The 26,438-nt window shown below is 43.3% G+C and overlaps 1 protein-coding gene across 1 annotated transcript in view; it reads right to left on the bottom strand.

Moving 5' to 3' along the window:
* Positions 1-26,438, bottom strand: part of NCKAP5 (NCK-associated protein 5) — an 890,249-nt gene that overhangs the window by 208,027 nt on the left and 655,784 nt on the right. The window contains exons 8-9 of the mRNA XM_014546136.1: positions 12,370-12,438; positions 2,244-2,282 (exon numbers count right to left, since the gene is read on the bottom strand). Of these exons, the coding sequence (XP_014401622.1) occupies positions 2,244-2,282; positions 12,370-12,438 (108 nt within the window). The remainder of the gene's footprint in view (positions 1-2,243; positions 2,283-12,369; positions 12,439-26,438) is intronic.

The following is a 26,438-nucleotide window of genomic DNA, read 5'->3' as shown; positions in this document are numbered from 1 at the left end:
TTCCTGGGGCACCGTTAGAACAGCCAGGCCTGAGCAGTCTTTCAGAGGGTACACATAGTGCTCCCTCGGTCCCCGGGTTTGTAATTAAATGAGCATGGAGTTTCTACCACTGAGAAATTGAAGCCTTTGAAAAAAGAAAGGCATTCACATAGGTTGTGACAGAAAGCGTAAACTGTTCTTCAACATCTGTTTCCCCTCTCCTTCCACAATAATATGTCAGTACATTTTCAGGCGGCACATTTCCAGAATGAAGACTTCATCTCCAGCTTCCTTACATGTGGCTCTGTGGCAAAGGTCTGTTCAAGGAAGTATAAGTAGGGAGATATGAAAGCTTTTGAAAGTCTTTCTTCAAGACAGTTGGTGTGTGCCCTTGACCCTTTTCATTTTTTCCCCCAGCTTTTCTTCCTTCCTGATGGCTGGAATGTGGACGTGATGACTGGAGCCAGAGCAGCTATTTTGGATCATGAAGTAACCTTGGGAATGGAGGCCATAACTCACTGAATAAGAAGATAGAAGGCAGGGATAACGGGGACCCACTGGACTTTATGAAGCAGTGTCACCATACAGCCCTGTACTGCCTACCTGTGGATTTAGATGCGAGAAAGAAAAAACACGGTAGCTTATTTAAGCCACTATCATTTGGGATCTCTGTAATTCAAAATTAAACCTATTTCTAACTTTACATAAATATACTGACATCTCACTACACTATGTAATGTTAATGTACAACCTGAAGCAGTTAAAATCATTTGTAGCAGTAAACATGATATTTTGACAGAAGTAGTTGGGGGAGAAAGTCTAATAAAAATATTATCATCACACTTCTGTAATGTAAATCTAAAATACTATTTATTTAACTATGTCTGTGAGAAATGGTCAACCCCTAATACAATTGTTTTCAACTGAAAAACAAAATGTCTTAAAATATTTTGCTCTCATTGGCCACATCCTCCTGAATAAGATTTAATCTAAGATTTTCTTTTCTAGAGGAAGTCTCCAGCTCACAGAGAAGTGATAGAATAAACAAAATGTGAAGGACCTAGAACAGTGATGGAGAACCTTTTGAGCTCGGCATGTCAGCATTTTGAAAAACCCTAACTTAACTCTGGTGCCGTGTCACATATAGAAATGTTTTGATATTTGCAACCATAGTAAAACAAAAACTTATATTTTTGATATTTATTTTATATATTTAAATGCCATTTAACAAAGAAAAATCAACCAAAAAAATGAGTTCGCGTGTCACCTCTGACACGCGTGTCATAGGTTCGCCATCACTGCCTTAAAGTCTCATGAGTATAACAGGTGTTCACCTGGGCTTCCAGGGCTGGATGCAGACCCAGAAGGTTTTGTGTGACTACACACTGTTATATTTTTGATATTTATTTTATATATTTAAATGCCATTTAACAAAGAAAAATCAACCAAAAAAATGAGTTTGCATGTCACCTCTGATACGCGTGTCATAGGTTCGCCATCAATGACCTAGAACTTAGTCTCTGAGAAGCACTGTGGAAAGAGGTGGGAAAGGGTCAATAGAATTCACCAGCCAATTTGGGGCAATTCCTGTGTTTACCGACTCTGACCCAATAACATTATGTTATATTGTCTGAGGGCAGAAGAGGGGGATAGGAAAGACACAGGCATAGAAATTACCATCTGTTTTTCCCCTAGCTTGATAAAGGGATCATTGACAAATGGAATAACACTTCATTTATTTCATATCTCCACCACTACAGGAACTGCTCTCCATGCTTCCTTCCATAGAGGGACCACAGCAGTTCTGGGAGGTGGGTGTTGCTGCCCCCATTTTACAGAAAAGAAACTGAGGCCCTGAGAAACTAAATAGCTTCCATAACCTCAAAGGTCTCTTGCTAAATGCCTGGCTTCTGTTAATGCTGTCTGTAATAGGCTGTTCATTTTACAGGAATTGGAGGGATCCACCAACTTGCTCACTGTCTGCCCTTGCTAAGTGAAAATGATAGGTCTGCTACTCATCTGGGTACCTGGGAATCTCTCATCTTCAAAAGGCTTCCCATGACTTTACCAAGAGTTTGAATGTTACGATTCTGTTGCTCATTGATGTCACTCCATACACCATCTAATACACACACAATTTCAACCTAAGTGAATAAATAGAAAAGTAGTGCATCTATCAATCACAATTTCCTAGTATGACAAATACGAGTTCCCATCTATTCACATAGGTACTTTGAAAATAATAAAGCCAGAAAGTGACCTACCTTTTGAGTGAGTAGAGCCTGAACAACTTGGTTGGCTACCTTTAAAAAATAAAGAAAAGAGTTGTCAGTATAATCATGCGGCTACACTCATGGACTCTAATTTAGCAGTAAGTTTCCCACAGCTTACTGTCGCTAATTAGCTCCTCATTTGCCTCTGTCCTCTGCTTCCAGGGGACTGATTCTTTTCATAATAAGCCTATCCTTCTAGGTAATAGTTTGTTTTTTCCAAAGGTGACCTTGTTGCTAATTAAGACAGTTATTCTGGAAAGATCATTCATACCTTGATTTTCACATTTCCATATTTGGAAAAATAATATCTTTTCACACGTAAAGACTCCAAGAAGGCTAAAAAATTACAGAGTACAAAAAACAATCCTAATTATCTGTACACAGTGTCTACACTTTGCTGATTTACAAACCTTTGCCTCTCCTTTCTATTCTTTTGCTGTGGGACTATTCCACTACATAGAAGTAAAGGGTGTCCCAAAATTCACGCAAGAAGTAATTTTGATAGAAAACACAGGTTTATAATTAAAAATTGTAAATTTTTTATTGATTCATAAAGTATACAGTATAGGATTATGTATGAAATAGCATATCGGGTAAATGACCTCCACAGCTTTGCTGGCACATACACACTATTATGTTGAAATTTTCCATGACCGTTTTGCATAAATGTGGCTGAATTTCGATGAGGCTCATTTTCATCTTGATGGCTTGGTTAATCGACAAAATTGTCACATTTGGGGTTCAGAAAATCCATGAGTGATTGTTGAGAAACAAATGCATCCACAACGTGTCACTGTTTGGTGCGGATTTTGGGCTGGAGGCATCATTGGACCATTCTTCTTCGAAAATGCGGCTGCTCAGGCAATAACAAAAGAGTGTGTATGTGCCAGCAAAGCCGTGGAGGCCATTTACCCGATATGCTATTCTATACATAACCCTATACTGTATACTTTATGAATCAATAAAAAATTTACAATTTTTAATTATAAACCTGTGTTTTCTATCAAAATTACTTCTTGCGTACACCCTTTACTTGCAGTAGAGATAGACTGAATGGTGGAGAAGAGGGACAACTCATTGGTTCCTGTATACTCTACTTCTTTCCTCCATGTACATTTATGCCATCCATTTGTTGTTGCTACCTGTAATAGTCTGGCAGTTGTTTATTCCAATATCCATTTCCCATTCCTCCTAACTAAAAAGCCCTAATTTTTGACTGGGCATATCAAACTACATTTCCCAGCCCCCTTTGTAACTGCCACTCTGTGACAAACTTCTGGCCAATGAGTTATAAGAAGACTATTTCCCTGGGATTATAGAAAGTCTCTAAGAAGAAGGAGGCTTATCCTTCTTCCTCTTTTTTCTGTCTGGGATATGAAAGTGATGGCTGGAGCTTCAGCAGCCACCTTGACAATGGAAGTCACATATAGTTGGGCAGGAAAATAAAAAACCTGGTCTTGATGATGCATGGAACTGTATTATCTCTGCACTTCTATGTGAGAGGGAAATATAATAGCCTCTGTTATTTTGAGCTACTCCCAACGTAAAACCACATCTTCCTATATAATAAAAGCCTAATATGCTAAGTGGTCGACCGGTCAGCCATTCAACCAATCAAAGCGTAATATGCTAATGATATGCTAAGGCTGCTCAACTGCTTGCTATGACATGCACTGACCACCAGGGGGGCAGACAGTCAACCAGTAGACCAGTCATTATGACGTGCACTGACCACCAGTGTGTAGACGCTCTGACTGGTAGGTTAGCTTGCTGCTGGGGTCCAGCCAATCGGGACTGAGCCAGATGGGCCGGACATGCCCTGGAGCCCTCCTATGGTCCCTCCCCAGCTGGCCGCATCCCTCCCTGGCCCCGATTGTGCACTGGTGGGGTCCCTTGGCCTGGCCTGCACCCTCTCACAATCCAGGACCCCTCGGGGGATGTCGGAGAGCTGGTTTCAGCCTGGTCCCGCAGGCCAGGCCGAGGGACTCCACTGGTGCATGAATTCGTGCACCGAGCCTCTAGTGTAATATATTAACAGAATTCTAATTTTCTTCAGGTATCAGGCAGCTTGGGAAAGTGAGTGAAACTGGGCCCCTCTCAGACCAAGGAGGTGGATCTTGATTAATCTAAGCCAATTTGGTAATCCCATTCCCTTATAATAACTGGCTTAAAAGTGGCCACAATTCTAGCGAAGGGCCACATGTAAAACCAATAACCTCCCTGGTATTTCAAGATCTGGCATTTTCTCCAGATAACCACTCAAAATTTCTACACCTATTTGTACTAAAATTTCTTTTTCTCCTGCATATTTCAAAAGCACTTCACAAAAAAAAATCACTTACTAAACTTCACCATAACCTTGAAGCTTTGTACCTAATATGGCTTCTATTGATAAAATGAAGGTGGACAGGTAAATTATGTGATATTTTTCAGCCACTACATGACCATTTAGTGTGATAACTGAACCTGACAACATTAAAGATCAAGTCAGAACACTTAACTACCCTAGGTATCAGGTACTTCTCTTCACTCATTTCGTCATCCTTCATTTGTTCAATATAAATCTGTAGAGTATTTGCAAAGCTAGATGACTAGGATGTGTGCCTTGGTTTCAGAGGGTGCACAGCTGGTAGGAAGGCAGCAAGAACACAATTATGTCCCAGTGTGATAAGCATATAATCATCTTGGTATTTCTCACATTCAGCCAAAGGCGGAGGCATACACTCATTGTTTTCTCTTGGTAACAGATTTATTTTCAGCCATGCTAAACTGCGTGTGCTTGTATTCCTGTCTAGGATAGTGGGACAGATTGTGGGAAGAATGTTTTCAGGGAGCTTAATTGTTTCTTAACTCAATATTGATAGAACAGCACATTCTTAACAACAGCTTGCTACCAGTAAGTCTCATAGAATATTGAAATATAGGCTGCCATCAGCTCGTAGCTAGGAGGCATTCACACCACAGCAGTACATGACTAGATTACCTATAAATGACTAGTTGAATTGTGTGCACAAGAGGGATTTTTTTCCATCAGAATCCTTTCCAAATTTATGTTTTTGACATTAAGTAAAAAGGACAAGCCTTTTATTGAAACTATAGTTTTGAAGAAAACATATTCTTAGGTATTTCTTTTAGACCAAGTTAAAGAAGCATACCCAAGAACTAGGATAGAACAAAATAAACCATATTTTCCTTAATGGGTACCTTTTCTTTTTCCTTTATCATTTCATTTATACGTGATCACAATGGTGATAAATGCTAGTTAGCTCACACAAATTGACCAAGAGCATAATCTTGAAAATCTTTCAATTTTTAAACATCCATTCCAATTTGTAAGTAACTGAGAAGTTAAAGTCAAACTATATATCTTCTTTATTCTTGGCAAATAAAACACACTGAAGAATTGAACTAGTCACGCTGCTTAAAGAGGGAACAATGTACCAAAGTTAATTCATACCATCAATAATTTAATTCTTTTGGATCTCAAACTTTGGATTTGATTTACCTTCTCATAAAACTGCCCGATATCAATATTTTCTTTTCTTCCACCAATTGGTCCCTCACTTAAACCAGTCTGTGGAACAGTGGCCGCATAAAGCAGCTCTCCACATGATTTACCAGGAGACAGAAATGAATGTCCTAACTGCACCCACCCGCAGGGCAGGGATAAACCCATTTCTTTGCAATCAAGTGTGTTTCCCTCCAGGCTCAACAAACTCTCTCTGACACAGTTCCTCCTGGCCTGTAGTTGGACAATTGTTTGCTCTACCTGAAAATTGAACAAAGATACACGAATGCATTATTTCTTTACCTACTGACACAGGGTTTTACTACCCAGAAGGACTCACAGGCTCGGATGAGTGGGCAGGCGGTACAAGTGCTTTCCTGGGTATTGTCTATGACAGTGATGGCGAACCTTTTGAGCTCGGCGTGTCAGCATTTTGAAAAACCCTAACTTAACTCTGGTGCTGTGTCACATATAGAAATTTTTTGATATTTGCAACCATAGTAAAACAAAGATTTATATTTTTGATATTTATTTTATATATTTAAATGCCATTTAACAAAGAAAAATCAACCAAAAAAATGAGTTTGCGTGTCACTTCTGACACGCGTGTCATAGGTTCGCCATCACTGGTCTATGAAGACAGCGCCTGGGTTTTGTTACTACTTTTAACTGTATAGCTTCCCTGATGCATCAATAGAACCCTGGTCTGGAGCCTGAGCCCTCTAATAGGTTACAAGATGATTCCTGGGATGGCCGGTCCTCATGGCATTACACTTTCTGTGCTTGGGTTGCAAATAATCACACACCCCCAGGCTCAGCTAATGAGAACAAATAACTTTCAGTGTCACCTGACAGCTTTCTTCTGCAAAGAAAGGAAAAACAGCAGCTGGGCTGGCCCAGGGGGATCTGAGATGCCTGAGCAAAGCTGACAGTTCCCAGGCCCAGGGCTTGTTTTACAACCTCCCTCAGGCTCTCTGTGGACAGCACCTTGCTTTGCTCTGGGAGCTGAGCAAGGCTGTGGGTGAGGCAGGGATGCCAAGGAGAGGCCTCAGGTTTCTCAGTAAGATCTCAGACAAGCCAGCTCCCCTGACACCTGCTGGTACACACGGTCAGGTCATTGCTCCTTTGCCCTGTTGCTCCCAGGGGTCAGGATTCCTCCCAGCATTCACCTGGAAGGGGTGGGCAGAGGGAGGAGAAAGCAGGGCAGTGGAGTTGTTATTTCATTGCAAAGCAGTCCCTGAGGCTGAATGACAAGGGTTCTCAGCACTTCAGGAAGATGGCCCAGGGCTGGGGTCAGGGAGGGGGTATGGGGTGGGGAGGTCCTGAGGGGGAGGAAGGCTCTGGCAGTCCTCTCCTCACCTGGTGGTCTCACTGCCATCCTTGCACCTGTGGGTGTGGTGTATCATGTCAAGCCAGGGCCAGGTCAGTGAGGTGATTTAATAATTGGGTGAAAAAGCACAGGCTCTGGAAAACGTGCTTTGGAGAAGGTTTCTATGCTTTTTTGCTTGACCTACTGTCCTGAGGAGCACTGGGCCGTCACAGGAAAGCTTCGGATTCCAGTACTGCCCTTGCTGATGTTGAAGATCTACGGACATGATGTGTACAGGGTGGGAAGGACAGCCCCTATCCACACTGTGAAAAATTCAAGGGGTGATGGACATAACCAGGGAAACCCCTCAGGCAGTTTCTGATATAAAGTAGTCGCCCCGTAAATGTTAAGTCTGCACTAGTCCCTCAAACTTTAGAGAATAAAATGCAATTTCAGCTCATCAGTTAGAAAGAATAAGGGACTTTATTTGGAAAGGGATGACGTGTGTGTATGTGTGTACTATGAATGTGTAAATATAAAGTAGTAAGCACCTATATTATTTATTTAACCTGTTAAAAAATCCTGTAAAATACTGGGAGTGGGAGAAACTCATTAAACATATATGTGGTATTCCAGGGAAAGCCAATGTGGAAATTAATTTCCATTCATTCATTTAGTCATTCAATGAACGTGCATCAAGTACCAAGTATGAGCCCAGAGTGGTGCAGAAACGATGGGGTCTAGAGCATAGGTACTGCCTTGTGTGCTTCGGTCTGGGGCAGGCACAAGAAGCAGGTTTCTGCTGATGTCACCATCCTTTCATGAAGTGAGCATCTGACCCAGGTGGGGGCCATAGCAGGACCATCTTCCCCCTACGTCTATCCAGACATTGATGTTAAAGATGACTTAGGGCCCGGATGTGGGATATGCCACGAGAGTGCGCTGCTAATGGACGGGTACAGAACAGGAACCAGAGAAAAAGCTCAGAGCTACTCTTCACAACCCCCCTCTGCCTTTATCTAGTCTGGGTTTCAAACTAGAGCTGGTGCTTTTTCTTTGTCTGACCAGCATCCAAAAGCCTATTTTCCCTGCCCTTGTGCTCTGAAGTGCAGACCTAGGGAAGCCAGGAAGAGCTCCAAGGTGGCACCCTCCCCGAGGGACCGGAAGCCTGGCCAACTAACTCCATGGTCCGAAGGGGGCAGTTTCTCCAGCGTCTATGTGCAAAAGCCTCACCTGGGACATGTGTTGACGTGGCCAATGCCCTCAGCCCTCCTCCTGCTTGGAAGGGCTGAGTGGGTCCGAGGACATCTTTCTGACAGGGAAGGGCCCAGACACACTGGGAAGCACTGACATAGGCTTTACATCTGCTACTGCTGGGGACTTGGAAACAGCCCCGTTTCCACATGTGTCTGCTGTTCTTCCATCACATCCAAGTTTAGTGAAGCTTTCATCATGGAAACTTTCTAAAAATGCTCCCTAAGGCAGAGCATTCAGAGAGCCTGAGGGTGGTGGTTCCTAATTGTGGCTGAACATTTTACCCCCCCTCCTCCTCCCACACTATAAAAACTCTAATGCCCCGGGGTGGGGGGGGGTGGCACTCCATCCACAATCAGATGATCTCTGAGGTGGGGCCCAGACAGCAGTCTTTTTAAAGCTCCCCAGGTAAGTCCAACCGGCAGGTCAGAGCCAGAACCACATGCCCTTCTAGATCCCAAGTGTCACCTGCTCCAGTTTCTTCTGCTAAAGATCCCTTTCAATTCCTCCCTGCACCACCCCGCCCCTCCCACCACTCCTCCTGCCCTCTGGTGACCCTGCTGTGTGCTCTCTAAGCCCCCAGGGCACCCCATTTCCTTCAGTTCCCCTCACATCATTCCTGTGGCTACCACCTCCTCACTTCTGCCAGTCTGGAGGCACCCTAGGGCCTGGGGGGAGGTTGACTTCCAATAAAGATTTGTAGGGCACAAGTGAACCCATCGACTAAATGCAAGGCAGCGGTTTGAGGAGATGCTATTTTACTTATTTTATATGTGCCATTACACTTCTCTACATGGGAAGGAGTTGGCCTTAAAGGGACCAGTCAAAGCAATACTGAGAACAAACAGCAATTCCCTGCTTGCCTGTAAATCTGTCAAACAGTTAGATGATGACCTTAGATTCAGACATTACAACCTGATCCCCCAGGGAAAAGTTCAAGAGCAGCCCTGGGCTTTGCCTTTCGCCTTTGTGTTGCAAGGCAAGGAGATGAGGCGCCAGGTAGAAGCAGAGATGATGGCGTAGTGGAGAAGCATGTGTGTGCACTGGCGTGTGAGCATCTGTGTGCACGTGCCTGTCTAGCAAGCCTGTGTGTGTGTGTGCGTGTGTGTGTGTGTGCATGTGTGTGTGTGTGTGTGTGTGTGTGTGTGTCCAGGGATGTGGGTCTTTTTTCTTCTGAATAAGCACACCCATTCATTAGAACACACAGAAGGAATTTCTGACTCCCAAGTGTTCTCCCCAAGTCCTCAATATATCCTTCATTTCCCAGAAAATAACAAGTAGTGCAAAATGGATTGAAGAACATTTCAAATTTATGTTTTATCCATCTGTGCATGTTTTCTGAAACCCACTAGCAAGGAAATAACTTACAGGAGACCTTACCTTGTTAGTTTGTCTAATTAGGATAAACAGCCTTGGAAAGGATTTCCAGTTGGCATTATTACTACATTCAAGTATCCCTCTGAGAGTGTTCTCTTACAATGCATGGAAACGGACTGTCTACCCTCATGCAATTAGTTACAAAACAACTGGCATGTGTAATCAGGGGCCCGCATTCACGAATACAAAACATTTGTATTGCTCAAAGGTGCTTCTTTGCTGCAAATCACCTCTTTGGCAACAGCTAATGTTTGCAATTAAGAACAGAGGAGCACTCCCTCTAGAAAACCCCGTCTTCAGTGAAAACTTTCTGTGAAATGATTTTATGGGTGGAAACACATGTTTTGCGAACACGTTCTGATGAAACCTTGAGAATGCATGCACTGGGAACACAAGGAAAACAGAACACAAGTTTCCTTAAAGCAGTGGTTCTCAACCTTCTGGCCCTTTAAATACAGTTCCTCATGTTGTGACCCAACCATAAAATTATTTTTGTTGCTATTTCATAACTCTGTAATGTTGCTACTGTTATGAATCATAATGTAAATATCTGATATGCAGGATGGTCTTAGGAGACCCCTGTGAAAGGGTCGTTCGACCGCCAAAGGGGTCGCAACCCACAGGTTGAGAACCGCTGCCTTAAAGTAATGCTGTGAGCCTTTGGATTGCTGGGGAGGGGTGACTTGCAGGGGAATTGTGACAAATAAGACGTTACTGTGGTGTGATTCACATGAATTTGACTTCTGAATACAGATTAGGTCTCCTTGGAAATTTCTGCGCAGGAGGTTAAAGTAAAACTTTGCTGCTCAATACATGCGACCCAAGGGCAATGTCTGTTCCTTTAAATATCCTTGGATCTATTGGATCTTTCTTGCCCTAAACTCTGGTTGGACCAAGAACCTGGGGGACAGGGGTGAGAAGTGCCAAGCTGGTCTCACAGGACTCTGAGTTGTCATTTTTCCCTTTATGTCAACTTTACCTTTGGACGTTGTAAAGATTGCTGAGCTTTTTTAAGGCCTGACAGGGCAGAGAAATGCAGACACCATTTTGAGCTGCATATATTAAACAAGTAAAATATTAAATGCTAATTGAATTTTTTCTGGGGTCCTTTTGAGGTCCCTTCACCACATATAGTAAATGTAATGCCAAGTGGCCTGTGCTCTGAGGACGGCCCACCTGGTGGGCTTGCTGACACAGATCACCTGCTAGGCCCCTGGCATCTGATCCCACAGGCCTGGGGTGGGGCTGAGAACGTGCATGTCTAACAAGTTCCCAAGTGAGGCTGACGCTGCTGGTCCAGGGTGAGCCTTCAGGAATCACTGGTGCTGGAAACGCCAGCACAGGGGACTCTGAGGAGGGGCTGCTGCCAGTGTGAGGGGAGGAGATTGGGGTCTGGTGGTGATGACCTCAGAACTGGGGCTTGAGCCTGTGTTCTTTACAGTACACCCATCACCTTATGGGACCCTGGGGGTGGGGGTGCTGTCCGGGGGAAGACAGGGGAAAGAAAGATCAAGAGGAGTTTGTTGGAAAAGGTTTCCCAATTCTTAGTAAGGAAGAAAAGACCAGATATGGTGGCATTTCCACGGGTAAGGTCATGGAGCCCAGTGAAACGGAGTTTTCTTATTTTCTTAACATCTGTGTCAGCTATAGCATAACAACTGTCAAACTGAATCTCCTAGAACAGTGGTTCTCAACCCGTGGGTCGCGACCCCTTTGGTGGTCGAATGATCCTTTCACAGGGGTTGCCTAAGAGTAAGACCATCTTGCATATCAGATATTTACATTATGATTCATAACAGTAGCAACATTACAGAGTTATGAAGTAGCAACAAAAATAATTTTATGGTTGGGTCACAACATGAGGAACTGTATTTAAAGGGCCAGAAGGTTGAGAACCACTGTCCTAGAAGGACATGTGCAAGTTTGCAGTATTGGGCAGACAACTAAGAAAGTCATCCCATTAGATGAATAACTCTGATCACCAAGAAATCTCAGACGAGAGCTTGTTGGTGCGGCGAATGGCCGGTCCTGCTGGAGGATACAGTAGGAGCAGACTCCTGACAGGGGTGTGTGGGAGAATGAGGCCCTGCCCACAACTTCAATTCCCCCCTCACCTCTCAGGAATTCTGAAAAGCCCATCATCTCTGCCTTCATCTCTTCATTAACATCAAATAACATTTCTCAAGTTTACTCATGCACGGGCCCTGTCTTCTTCCATTCCACTCAGATTTTCTCCTTCGAGTCCCTTTCTCTCCTGGCGTGTTCTCAATATGCTGATCTTTTCACTCTGGCTGATAACTGCGCGCGTCGCCCCGCCCAGTCTGTGGGGTTTAGCATTTCCAGAAATGGCATCCTGTGTGAACTGAGATGCAGGCTGGGCTCGTACTTGCTGGACGGAGGAATTCATCATACAGGGAGGCATACCCAGCTGTGCCCCAAGAATATTAAACAATAAGGGAAGGAACTTACAGATGCCTGTACAGTGGAACAGGAAGAGAAGGGAAGAGGGAGGGGACGGGGAGGGAGTGACTGGGCTTCCTTCTCAATGTGCACACTTTCAACCTCCCTTCAGAGGACAAAATGGCCCTGCGATGGACGTACGTTACGATCTCACTAAGGAAATTCTAAGCAGCGCGGCCCCTCATCACGGAGCTCTCCCTCCCACTTACCTCGTCGAGGCATCGCTCGTACTGTTCCCTTTGATTCTCATTTTCCAAAGCCAATGCTGAATTCTCTGCCTGCAGCAAGATACAAAAATAATACAAATGAATCCATGAAGCGTTGTATTACCTGGCAACCTAGTCAATGCAGCTACTCCACAGACCTCCTCAGGATCTGAACAACCTTTGAGAAGAGCCTTTGACGAGTGTGCTCCGAGGACCATTATAAATATCTCAGGGCTGACTTCTGTCTTAGCCTCGTGCTTCACAAAAATGCATTCCCACCTAAGGAACTGTGACCCAGAGATGCTGACTGCATAGAAGCCAGTATGTGAGAATGCTTGATGTGAGTGTCCCACAGAAAGACTACAATGTTCATTTCATCCCATGAAACTGTAAATGTAAGAAATGCCTTAATCCACTTCGTTTGCACCGGCCATAGCTTCATGACCCAATATGTGTGTGGACCACAGAGAAGAATCTCAGGTAAACTCACGGAAGTGCGATTCCGAATGCAAACTAAACACGCTTTTCCAATTCATCAATGACTTTTGAACTTAAGAATACAATAACAAATTTAAGAATTGGGTTATGCTTACACGTCCTTCTCCCTCTCTCTCATTTAGAATTACTGCTTTTCTGCCCCTCAGAGCCATGTGTGTATCTGAATGCTATATCAATTACCATACCAAGTATGTCAAGCTCAAAGGCTAACATGGGCCAAATAAACAAGGCATGTGGCTCGAGGGCCGCGAGTTTGACATGCTTGCTCTATGGTACGAGGTGAAATATGGTCACTCAGCTGCTATGTGGAATAATAAGGGGGAAATCAATCAGAATATGCATGTTAGTTGGTAGGGAGATCATGCCATGGTGGCGTAAGAACCACCCTCTGCATCCTGTGGCCTGGGTCCATTTCTATCACTGTTGGCCCAGCCTGACTTCCAAACTGTACAAGTTACTCCTCCTCATGGCTGTGACTGTGACCACCCACCCACCCCACTTCCCTAGCAAACATGGCTCTACCAGACTCTTCCCTACATCCTCCCTGATAGAGGAGGGGGCATAGAGAACTCTGAAATAATTATTTCAAATTATGGCATAATTTTTAGGTGGTACATAGACCAACATGTTTTCCTTTATAGTTTCTTCCTGTCAATTATTTAAAAAATTATATTTGGAAATAATTTCACACTTACAGATGATTTGCAAGAATAGTATGAACTGCTACCCTTTCCTCAGATGCACCAACTGTTAACATTTTGCTATCTCATACTTTTTCCTTTTTTTTCCCTGCAACTTGAGAACAAGTTGCAAACATGATGCTCTATAGCCTTAAATACTTCTATGTATTTTCTAACAACAAAGACATTGTCTTACACAACACAGTTTAGTTTCCAATGTCAGGAAATAACATTAATACAGTGCCACAATCTAATCTACAGTCCTTATTCCAATTTCATCCACTGTCCCAATAATGTCATCGTAGCACATTTCTTCCAGTTCAGAGTTCAATGCAGGATTATGCATTGCATCTATTTGTCAGTCGTCCAGAACCTTTAATCTGAAATAGTTCCTATATTTCATGCTGTTGACTCACCCTTTCCTTCTTTTTCTCCTTCCCTCCCTCTCTCCCCCTCTCCTTTCCTCTTTTCCTTCCTCCCTTCCTTTCTCTCTCCCTCTCTCCTTACTTTTTTTCAAAAGTAGAGGCCAATTATTTTCTGGAGTGTTCCTAATTTGGATTTGGTTCAACTTTCCTCATGCACACCTGGCAGGGATAACACAGGTGATGCTGGGTCCTTCTCGGTGCATCATGGATTCACGCGATATTCACGTGTCCTCTCATTGGACAAGTTAACTTTGATCACTAGGTTAAGGTGGGACCTGCAAAGTTACTCTCTTTTCCTTTACAATTAGTAAGTAAATCATGGGGAGGTACTTTGAGGTGATGAAAAGAGCTTAGTCCTCATCAAACTTTCATCATCGCCTGAGTTTAGCAACCATCCATGAGTCTTCCCTGAATCAGTGATAACTTTGTTTGTAAATGATGGTTTCTATCATTTCTCAACCTACATTTTGAGTTTTCAGTTAATCAAAAGAAAGTGCTTTTCCTAATCATTTATTAGTATGAGTAATTGGATTCTTATGTTATTGAAAGGGTCAGAAGTTATTACTGTCAGTATTTATTTGGATGATCACATTGCCCTGCTTTGGGAAGGTGAACCCCATTATGCTGTGTCCTTTTGACCTGTTTCATCATTTAAAAAACATTTTCTTCCTTTTTTGGCACATGGAAATGTTTCAGGTGCATTTGCTTTTTTCTTGCCCCATCCCTGAAAAGGACCATTTCCTCAAGGAATCCTGCTTCCTCAGTGAATGCCATTTGGAAACTAAGACCTGGTGTTAATGTGTGTCAGTTGCTACAGAGGAGTCATTGCTTCCTTCCCTCACAGAGACAGACAGACAGACACACACACACACACACACACACACACACACACACACACCTCTCAACCCCAGAACAAACAATTCTTCCTTTTCCTATTTTCCTACTTGTATCTTCTTTTTTCTAGAACATGGGCTGCCAAGATCATACTCAGTTCTTCAATCCTACAATGCATACACAATTTTTAACCACAAAAGACTATATTAAAAAGAATTCACAACTTTTTTTAAGAATGAAGGTATATAGTGAAAATAATGTGTTCAAAAATTACTAGACTGGTTCCCCCAACATTAGTGTAGTTATGCTATTTATTTGAAATTCAGTTCACTTATATTTTTCTGATAGTATTCAAATCTAATCTCTCCTCTTTTGTTGGTTATATTTTTGGTTTTGAACATGAAAAACATTAACATTATTGCAAAAGTCAAAACCATACCAAAAGGTACACTCAGGGAGGTACCCCTCCCACAACCCCATTTACATCCACACTCTTCGGGTTCATTACTCCTTTTGTTGTCTGACTTTAGTTGTTACTACCTAGTTAAATTCACACCCCTTAACTCCCTCCTATGACATACGCCTCAATCACTTTCCCTCTCACTCCCTTTCCACCCAATTCCTAGTTGCATTCTTTCTACTTTGTCGGAGAATATCATGGTCACGTACTATTCTTTCACTCTTGCCCTTTCCCTTTAGCCTCCTTAATGGATGACAATTGGAGAGGCCATTTATTTCTATACCATCATAAAATTCCCCCTCTTCCTTTTTCCTTCACAAACACATTTCCAAATGGCACTCCCTCTACCTCCCCTTTTCTCTTTGCTTCCTTCTCCCCAGAACATTGCCTGTCTGACAGCTACCTCAGGCCTCACACTGGCATGCCCTGCCCAGAGCTGCCCGGGGAGCCAGCTGTCTGCACCTGTGGTCAGTACTGAGCATGTGCCGTGGGACCTTCTCCCCTGGGTGTGCTTTCTTTACACCTTCTGCTGCCATCCTCCGATGCATACCCTACGGATAGTTCTGTGGGTACTTGGTGTTCATTTTTCTACTTACAGGAATTTGAAGTCCTATTGTTCTGTTTTCTGGTAATGCAGAAGGCGTGGGTTATGTGTGGTTTTCTTTGTGTGTTCCTGATAACTTGAATGTGTGTTGTTGTGTTTTGGGGTTTTGTTTGTTTGTTTGTTTTTGTTGTTGTTTTTTTCAGATGTATCATAAGTTTCAGATTTAGGCTAGTTTGTTACTCAGCAATGAAACTGGGGTGAAGAGTTGAGGCAGCGTGCTGAGGGAAGACCTGTTTGCAGGTGCTCTTGCCCTAGATCCTCTGGACCTTACTCATAGCTTGAGGCCCGGGATTCAAACCCATTTCTTCTTCAGGTTTCAGTTCTAAATCTTGGCTTCAACCTTGTCCGTCTGGGCTCCAATCCCTGTTTCAGCTACACCCCCAACCTTCTTGTCCCTGAGGCGAGATTTGCCCTTTTTTTCCCTTCCCCTCATGGACAGATATCTGCCACACAGCCCGACCCTTTGACCCTCACACTGACCCTCTGTTTGAACTTTGAAAGCATTGGTCAGGCACAGACTGCTTCTCCTCCTCACGCCCCACCCAAACCAGACTGGGAGCCGGGTCTGGCTCGTGGCTGTTCCCTCCAGGGATTGCTCAGGCTGTCACAGCGCAGCTGCTCGGCACCGCGGGTAGAACCTCTGCTGTCCTCACCCGGGTGGGAGGGCTGGGTCCAGTGCCAGTTTCGTTCCACTGCCGTTTACCTGGCAATACCGGGCTGTGTAACCTTCAGCGGGTCCCTCAACCTTGCTGGGCTTACAGTTCTTTACCTAATATCCTAAGGCAGTGGTCGGCAAACTGCGGCTTGCGAGCCACATGCGGCTCTTTGGCCCCTTCAGTGTGGCTCTTCCACAAAATACCACGTGCGGGCGTGCACATACAGTGCGATTGAAACTTCGTGGCCCATGCGCAGAAGTCGGTATTTTGTGGAAGAGCCACACTCGGGCCAAAGAGCCGCATGTGGCTCACGAGCCACAGTTTGCTGAGCCGCAGTTTGCCGACCACTGTCCTAAGGGAACAACCTCGACAATCTACAAAGTGACTTCCAGTTCAAATATTCAGATGCCATGATATGGGGGAAACCAATGGAATTCCGATTCTATGAAACTGTTCTTAGGAGAAATGTAGCTTTTGCAAAGCTTGCTGGTTTTAGGGAGGCAATGGCATGAGGGTAATGGGAAGAGATAAAGAAGAGCATGGCAATGCTGGTTTACATTGTTTTCACTTTAAATGTCTTGGGAAAAAATGGGTAAGGAAATAAAGCTGAAAATGGGAATTTATATGGAATGTCTGTATCGTGCTCCTACCCACAATATCACATTGCAATAACACTACCTTCGATCTGTTCGGATAATTGCAGTCATTATACCGTTTACATCGCTTGCCTCACATTTACAGCTCTGACAATCTATTACAGGCAAGTAAATTAAACACCTAACAGGTGCTCGTGAAGACACAATAGTCACATTTACGGCTAATGTGTTCAGTTACAGAGACCAATTTAATTGATATAATCCTACATATCCCAGGGGACAATAGAGATATTAACAATTATGCCCGTGAAGTTAAAATAATCTTGAACTCATGATTTTCTTTAATCCATTTGCATTTATTAGAAATTCAGGATTAACCTGCTACTGACATGAGACAAAGGCAAGAAAAGAAAATCCTTAATTAAATGTGATTTAAAGAAACAGTTAATATTTGTATGGCAGGGATGGGACAGATAAGCAGGAGGGAAAGAAAATGTAGGTGTTACTACTGAGAATTACAGAAATGACAACACGGGCCTTCCGCACCTTAAATAAATGTTAGTAAGCCAGTGCACCCAGAGGATGCAAGGAGAGCATCCACATGAGCACAGCAGGCTCTCTCTTCTGCCTTTTACTCTGCAGCAACCAAGGCCTTGCTCTGGGCTGAGTCCACAAGTCAGAGGACCTCCCGCTCTGTGGTTCCCCATGACTCCCAATTTAGGGACCTAAATATGTTCTGATTTCATCTTTAAAGTCCTCAAATGTCTTTATAAAGTGAAAGAGTCTCACACAGAATATACACATTGTTTTGGTTTATTGTGCAGAATGGGTAGGAATTAATGTATATTTAAAAGGAACTATGTTACTCAGAGGTCCTGCTCTGTGATTAGATAAGCTAGCCAGAGCTTACAGATGGTTGAATAGACTGATGCTGCTAAACCAACTGTTCTACATTAATTCTCTAAGTCAAGCATGTCAAACTCACGGTTGGGCCATGAGTTTGACATGTTTGCTAAGTGCTTATTGTGTTTAAAAAGCTCTCCACACTATAAACAGTCCCCTCTCCCCCTCCAACCCGCCCCCCCAATTCATATGTTGAAATCCTAATGCCTGAAGTGATGGTCAGCACCTTTGGGAGGTGCTCAGGTCATGGGGGTTGAGCCCTAGTGAACGGGGTGTGTCCTGTAAAAGCGGCTCTGGGAGCTTGTTAGCTACCTTCCCCATGGGAGGATGGGGAGAAGGCACAGGCCCTGAGCTGGGAAGAGGCCCTTCCCAGATCTCCACCATGCTGACACCGGGATCTGTACTCTCCAGCCCACAGAACTGTGAGGCATGTGTTTCCAAGCCACCCAGTCTACAGACTTGTTACAGCAGCCTGCGCAGACTCACACAACATCCTTTTCCAGAGGGTGAAGTGAGGAGAGTTCTACAAGTCCCCTCTGCATGAAATACCATCTCCACTGTACGCTGTCAAGTGCCTGTACTCTGTGCCCACACAGCTGTCCCCACTGGCACTGCTGCTGCTCAATGTCACATGCCATCTCTCCAGGCAGGCCCAGCCCCCACAGAACTGTGAGGCATGTGTTTCCAAGCCACCCAGTCTACAGACTTGTTACAGCAGCCTGCGCAGACTCACACAACATCCTTTTCCAGAGGGTGAAGTGAGGAGAGTTCTACAAGTCCCCTCTGCATGAAATACCATCTCCACTGTACGCTGTCAAGTGCCTGTACTCTGTGCCCACACAGCTGTCCCCACTGGCACTGCTGCTGCTTGGAGGGCACATGCCACCTCCCAGGCAGGCCCAGCCCTGGAGGGCACATGCCACCTCCCAGGCAGGCCCAGCCCCAGCCCTGCTTCTCTGGAGGCCCAGTCTGTTCCCCAGGCGGCGCCCTCGGTGCTGCTGCTCTAGCCTGGAACATGCTTCACTTCCCACTGGCTTTCCTCTATTCTACCAATGTTTTGTAGTCTGGCTCAGATCTGAACCTAAAATACTTAAATGGGGCATATATTTAAGATTTAAAAAGTAGTTCCAGATGTACAAAAAGCGTTTGGGACCATTACAAACAACCCCCCAACTCCTTTACCACTCTTGGTTTCACACCTGCCTACAACCAGACACACTGCAAAAATCAAGAACATTGGTGAGCTAGGTGCAGACAGGATGTCCCTTTACCCTTAACATTGGGAGGTATATTTTCTATAACATACATTTTCTTACATAATCAAAATACCATATATATAGTTATCTAAGCAATTAGCTATGATTCAATACCTAATCTCTACAGACCTTGTTCAAATGTCACTGGTTATCCCTCTAATGTTCTTGTCTGGTTCAGGGTCCAATCCAGACTCCCAGAGCTGCCCTTAGTCATCATTTCTCTGTAGTCTCCTGCCATATGGAAGAGTTCTTCGGTCTTTCATGACCTTGACATTTATTCAAGAGTACAGGCTGGTTATTTTGTAGAATTTCCTTTCATTTGGATTTATTTGCTTTTTTCCCACAGTTAGATTAAGTATTTTTGGCAAGAATACTACAGCAATAATATCCTGTCCTCAGTACATCATATCATGAGGCCCGTGATACCAATTTATCCCATTACTAGTATGTTAACTTCAATCACTTGGTGAGGTTAGGATCGGCCATATTTATCCACTAAAAAGTTATTAATTTTCCTTTGTAATCAGTAAATATTGTCTAGAAAGTTACTTCAAAACTATATAAATATGCAAATATTTTGAGATTGTGCAAACATCTGAATAGCCACACTTTTATTCATTAATTTTAGTATCCATTAATAATTTTTGGCAAAAAACTTATTACAGTGGTGATTACCAAATAATGATCTTTAAATATTTTTAAAATTACCTATATATAATACAATATTATAGTAGTTTCAGGTGTACAACATAGTCATTAGACATTTATACAACTTACTAGTAAGTGATCACCACAGTAAATCTAGTATCCATCACCATACATACTTACTACAATATTATTGACTATATTCCCTATACTGTACTTTATATCCCCATGACTATTTTTATACCTGGCAATTTGTACATCATAATCACTTCCCCCCTTTCCCTCATTCCCCCAACCCCACTCCCATCCGACAGCCATCAAAATGTTCTCTGTATATATGAGTTTATTTTGGTTTTTTTGCTTGCTTATTTTGTTTTTTTAGATCCCACATATATGTGAAATCACATGGTATTTGTCTTTCTCTGTCTGAATTAATTCACTTAGCATAATGCATTCTAGGTCTATCCATGTTGTCACAAATGACAAGATTTTACTCTGAGTAGTATTCCATTGAATATATGTACCACATCTTCTATATTCATTCATCTATTGATGGGCACTTAAGTTGCTTCCATATCTTGACTATTGTAAACAATGCTATAATGAACATAGGAATGCCTACGTCTTTTTGATTTAGTGTTTTGGTTTTCTTCAGATAAATACCTAGAAGTAGAATTGCTGGGTCCTTCTCTGTCACTTGCTATAGCCTTTGTTTTAAAGTCTATTTTGTCTGATATAAATATTGCTACCCCAGATTTTTTTTTGTTTCCAAGTTCATGAAATATCTTTTCCATCCCTTTACTTTCAGTCTGTGTGTCTTTCAATCTAAAATGGTTCTCTTATAGGCAACATATGTGTGCTTCTGATTTTCTTATCCATTCAGCCACCCTATGTCTTTTGATTGGAGCATATAATCCATTTACATTTAAGGTAATTATTGACAGGGATGTGGTTATCTCGATTTTATTATTAATATTTTTAATATTTTCCCCTCCTCCTCCTCCTCCTCCTCTTTCTCCTTCTTCTCCTTCTTCTCCTCCTTCTTCTCCTTCTTCTCCTCCTTCTCCTCCTTCTCCTCCTTCTCCTCCTCCTTCTCCTTCTCAGATTTTTTTCTCCTCCTCCTCCTCCTCCTCCACCTTCTCCTTCTCCTTCTCCTTCTCCTTCTCCTTCTCCTTCTCCTTTCTTCTTCTTCTTGAAGTCCCTTCAACATTACCTACAATACTGGCTTGGTGGTAATGAACTCCTTTAGCTCTTTCTTGTCTGGGAACCAAAGAGTGATTTTTAATTCCTAGTCCTCTGTGTTTATTAGTTTGAGCTCCATCATAAAAAAAGGGCCATATATTTTAACCATTAATTATAATACCTTCAATTGAGCTTAATAGTTTTATGAATACTGCTAGTCTTCTCTAGTTAGACTGTAAGCAATTTGAGACAGGAATCATACCTTATATGCCTCTTTTAAAAAGGTTAAGATTAAATTGAGTGCATTTTGCTACAGTTTAGGGTGAATGCTAAAACTCATTTTGATGTTTATGTTGACTTGAAACAGATGAGTTTGTGCAAGGAGTGTATCAGGCACTTTTACCTATGTCCTTTCAATGGTGGTCATACACACAGATTGGATACATTCTGATGTATCATTTTCATAATATCATAGATAAATAAGAAATTAAATAAGAGATAAACAATATTTGCTCTTGGCCTATGTCAATACTAATTTGATTTATTAACATGATATCTCAAGTTTCCAAGCAAAAAATGATATTCATCACCAGACACATTTTGACAACTGGCCAAATATTTAGTTTCTATTCCTCTATACTGAGCAGTATGGGCGATGAGTTGTAAATGTTAATTGCACTCATCACCAGTATTGTCATAGTGGTCGGTTAAAGTTGGTTGCAAATGCTTTGTGATGCATTATGGGCTGGCCTTGCTGACTTGCTTGACCAGTAGAATGTGGTTAAAGTGTTATTTCTGAGACTTCCAAGGCTGGACCTTGACTTTTTCAGATTTCACCTGGGCCTCTCAGAACACTAGCTCTTGGAGTTCTGAACTGCCTTGTAAAAAGTGATATCTTGGAGTGGTGTAAATCCCATGCCATGTGGAGTCCTCTAGGGCCAGAGGCCTGTGGAGACAGACAGCCCACAGAGCACCAAGATGCCAGATGGAATAAAGAAGCTGTCTTGGAAATGGCTCTTCTAGCTCCAGCTGACAGCACAGGGACTGGACATGAACCATCCAGCTGTGTCCTGTCAAATTTCTGACCCACAGAATTGTGAGGAAAATCAAAGTCGTCTTAAACCTTAAAGTTGTGGGGTTGTTGGTTACATAGCAATAGATAAGTAGAACAGACATAGTTATGAGACACACTGGAATATAAAAACACATAGGCTACCACAAAGAAGGAAATAGTCTAATAGAAGAAATAACTTAATTTCTCCCATTGAAAACTATAATGCAACAGGATCAAAGAAAAAAATCAACTAATTTGGGGTGAAATAGGAAAGATATTCCCTGAAGAGGTGATCTTGACCTTTAATTAAAAGCCTACCCCATAGACATTCAAAACAACAAAAATCCTCATCAAACTGAATGAAAACAATGTACCTTTAAACAAAATACCAATGCAATGACAGCTGGCTTGTATTAACTATCAAAAAGTAAATTATCCAACCATGCTAGAAAGTGAATACTGTCAGATAGCAGCCAATATCCACTGCAGAGAAAATATTGGGTTCAAGAATAATAAAAAAAGAACAAACAAAAGTGTTAGAAGTTGAGCAGGGGTGGGGGGGTGGGGAGGAAAAAAGACGGTGCAAAGAGGAGGATGTCCTCTGAAGGAAAAAATAGAGCAAGAGAAGAAGAAAAAAGTCTAATTCACAGCAACAGAAAGGTTGCACCGCTCTAACCAGTGCTGCTTTTTTAGACGGCATCTCCCCAGCTTGTGAAAACCCTTCAACACAGCAAATTCAGGCAGAAGGTTAGGAGAAAGGTAGTTCTCCGAAATCACAGTTTGGTCCCCAAGTGTGTTTCTTTAGGACTGCCACCCTGAATCAGCCCTGTGATCCCTATTAAATAACCCACTTGCCATCTACAGTGCCTCGTTACAACTTTAGGCTGTGGGCCATGGGATTTCAGATCCAGCCTTCCAAGCAAAACATGGAGATCCCCCAATTACCCCTAACTACACGGTCCTCTGTTCTGTTCTGAACGCTGTCTACAATCATTGTGAGGAGAAAGAATCATGGGAGGGGCTCATGGTGCCACCAAGCAAGCCACCCAAGTGTGCACGTTTTAATCTAGTAGAGTGACAGGAAGCCTGAGTACAAAGGACACTAGGAACAGAACCTGTATATTGAGTCTCCTTCCCTTTATCAATGTCAAATAGAATTTACGGGGTTTCTGGATCATTCATCTTGTCATATGTGGACAGTCACTGCAATGGCTGCGTGGGGAACTGTGCGCACTTCCCACTTGATTGTATTTAAGAGCTGCAGTTTCCACACCCAGGCAGTGTCTATGGCGGCTGTGCATTTTGGAGGCAAATTGTGTCATCCTAGAAAATTTCAGAAATAGTTATAAGCTTGGCTCATCCACCACAGCAATAAACATGGGCACATGTGTGCCCATACGTACACAGACACACTCTTCAAATGTCCTTGCTCTTGCACTCCACAAAACCCAGGAATGCCCCCTAAGTCCAGGCCCAGCACGTCAGGCATGAGGACCGAAATCCTAGTTAAATGCAGTCCTTTCAAGGAGTGCAGGATCCCACGCAACAAGAACCTGTCAAGGAGGACCTGTCACAGGTTCATTTTAGAAGAGTGGACTAGAAAACACTTCACAGTGAAACTTCTGTGTATGTCCAGAATTTAAACCCTTGATTGGGGCTTTAGACCAGTGCAGTGATGGCGAACCTATGACACGCATGTCAGAGGTGACACGCGAACTCATTTTTTTGGTTGATTTTTCTTTGTTAAATGGCATTTAAATATATAAAATAAATATCAAAAATATAAGTCTTTGTTTTACTATGGTTGCAAATATCAAAAAATTTCTATATGTGACACGGCACCAGAGTTAAATTAGGGTTTTTCAAAATGCCGACACGCCGCGCTCAAAAGGTTCGCCATCACTGGACCAGTGGTTTGCAAATTCAAGTATGCATCTGATTACTTAGAATGCTGGCTAGGTCATGGGTTTGGGGCACCATCAGTGTTTGGATGCAGCATATTCAGGGCTGGATCTGAGCATATGCATCTCTGAGAAGGTTCCAGGTGAAACTCATGCCATTGGTCTGGGGCTCACACTTTGAGAACCTGTGCTCAGATGGGTCAGCTTCAAGAGAAGGCCATTGTCACCCCTGCAGCGCCCAGGCTTGCATCTCCTTTGAACTGCTCAGCAGTTTCTTAGTGCTTCTCTGGACCTGGAAGTCATCCCATATTTGTCATCTCCACCAGGAAGCCTTCACAGATTTCTTGAGGTGCGGGAGGTGCCTGCTCTCTGCCTCCACAGTGCACTACCTGCACATTTCAGGAAAGCACCTGTCATGAGACTTTCATTCAGACAGATGAAAACATACAATCTTGTGCTTTGATTTCTTTTATTCTGTTTACGAGGCTGCCTCTTTTCCCCACATCAGTGTGTGTGTGTGTGTGTGTGTGTGTGTGTGTGTGTGTAGAACAAAAAAATGTGTGTGATTTGGACAAATATTATTTGATATTGAATTATATCTGGAAAATAACAAAAGGTAATGTTTCATAACTTTTATCCAGAAAAGAAAGCTGGATAATTTTCTTGCCTCTGGGGAGATACAGGAAAGGAATCTGTGTGTGGAGCTGGTGGATGGTAGGAGCGGAAGAAGGATCCATCATCTTAGGAGGAGAGTGTGAGTTCTGATGGAGGTCACGGTGTGCTTTTTTAATTTCCTTTTCACTTTTATTTTTTATAATAGAAAGAGGCCTGGTCTTTGAAGTCAGGTGTTTATTTTGATCTTGGCGCTGCCTCTTGCCTACCATTACCTCAGGCAAATCACTTGGACTCCTTGAGCCCATCTCCTCCTGGTAAGCAGGAGTGGTAATAAATCCCCATCACTCTCCAGGGGCTGAATGAGATGGATGTAGACCGTATCTAAGCTACAGGACTCGATCAATGTCGCTTTCCTCCTGTTCCCTGAAAAATAACTCCCACGGAAAGCTGAACAGCTCTGTCAGGACGGAAGTTGTCCTGTTGACTGGGAGGTTTCAGCCAAGAGAAGTGCAACCTGGACCTTCAGTCATGGGTGTTTTAAACAACCTTACACCTGGATTGCTTCAGGCGCTGGCTCCTTCCACCTGCACGCTCCCTTTTCTATCCTTTCTCCTCATTTCTCTCTCAACTCCTACTCCCTCATCCAGCTGCCCATTTATCAACTACTCTCTCGCTGCAGAAACTCTGCCCTCGGAGAGGAAGCAGACCTTCATTCACATTAAGATTCAAAGCTGATGAGTGAAACACTGAGAGGATTTGTATTTTACAGGAGGATTAGGAGTGAGTCTAATGGCAGCTGTAGGAGTCAGAAAGTGGGCTGGCTGGCAGGGGGCAGGGTGAGCTGGGATAGGGCACTGCATTTCACCTCCAAATCATTAAAAATGGTCACATTCCAGGCTTTCTTGTAAGGCCTAGAAGGACTTGAATATGATCAGGTCCTACGGTAGGGAAAAGGAATGATGTGCTACTCACAGTCCTTCCCAAACTGTATACACGGATAGTCACCTATCTGATTTGTGGATGCCACTAACCCAAGTGCCTACCCTTCATCCTTTGGTTAGAGCTCCCACTGCTCCCTTTGCTCCTTGAAGGCCTGCTCTGTTATTTTCCCACATCCTGCACTGCACCTGGAACACAGAGGCACCAGGACCATTAGTAATTCTGACCCTTTCCATATATAATCCCTGCATCCCAGGCATGTGGACGGCAACTAGAATTATAAAAAGAAATAGTATTGGTTTAGGGGGATGAATGCTTCTGTTTGACACTTCCGAGCTTCTGTTTCTTGATTTACTCAAGCTTACTTTGCAAAACCTTGCCACTTGAAAAGGCCATTGGTCTGACATTTTGGCAAATCATCACAGTTACTGGTCCCATTCCCACTGTTCCAATGTTATAAACAATAATGAAAAAGTCCAAGTTGGTCCTTCAGACGGACACGCGTGAGAATAACAAAGTCAGCCTGAGGCACACACAGGTGGACACAGTGGCATGTGGGTCTGAAAGAGGAGATGCCCACACCAGCCTCCCGGCAGCCGGATCACATTCTCACCTCCCCAAACAACAAGCTCCTCTCCTGGCCAGTGTCTAACAAGGGGTCTTGGGGAGAGAAGAGCCTGCCTGGTTCTCCTCCAGTTCCCATGGTGTGAACGCTCCCAGCATGAGTGGTCTTGAGCTACCACACAGTGTGGGGAGGAGAGGCACAGCAGCCGGCCACACCCCCCCCCCCCCCCACCCTCTCCCCCCTCCCCTCCCTCAGCCAA

The sequence above is a fragment of the Myotis brandtii genome, unplaced genomic scaffold (assembly GCF_000412655.1).
Source record: "Myotis brandtii unplaced genomic scaffold, ASM41265v1 scaffold431, whole genome shotgun sequence".
Classification (NCBI taxonomy): Eukaryota; Metazoa; Chordata; class Mammalia; order Chiroptera; family Vespertilionidae; genus Myotis; species Myotis brandtii.
Note: the sequence above shows the minus strand (reverse complement) of the source record. Positions and strands in the feature narration are given on the sequence as shown.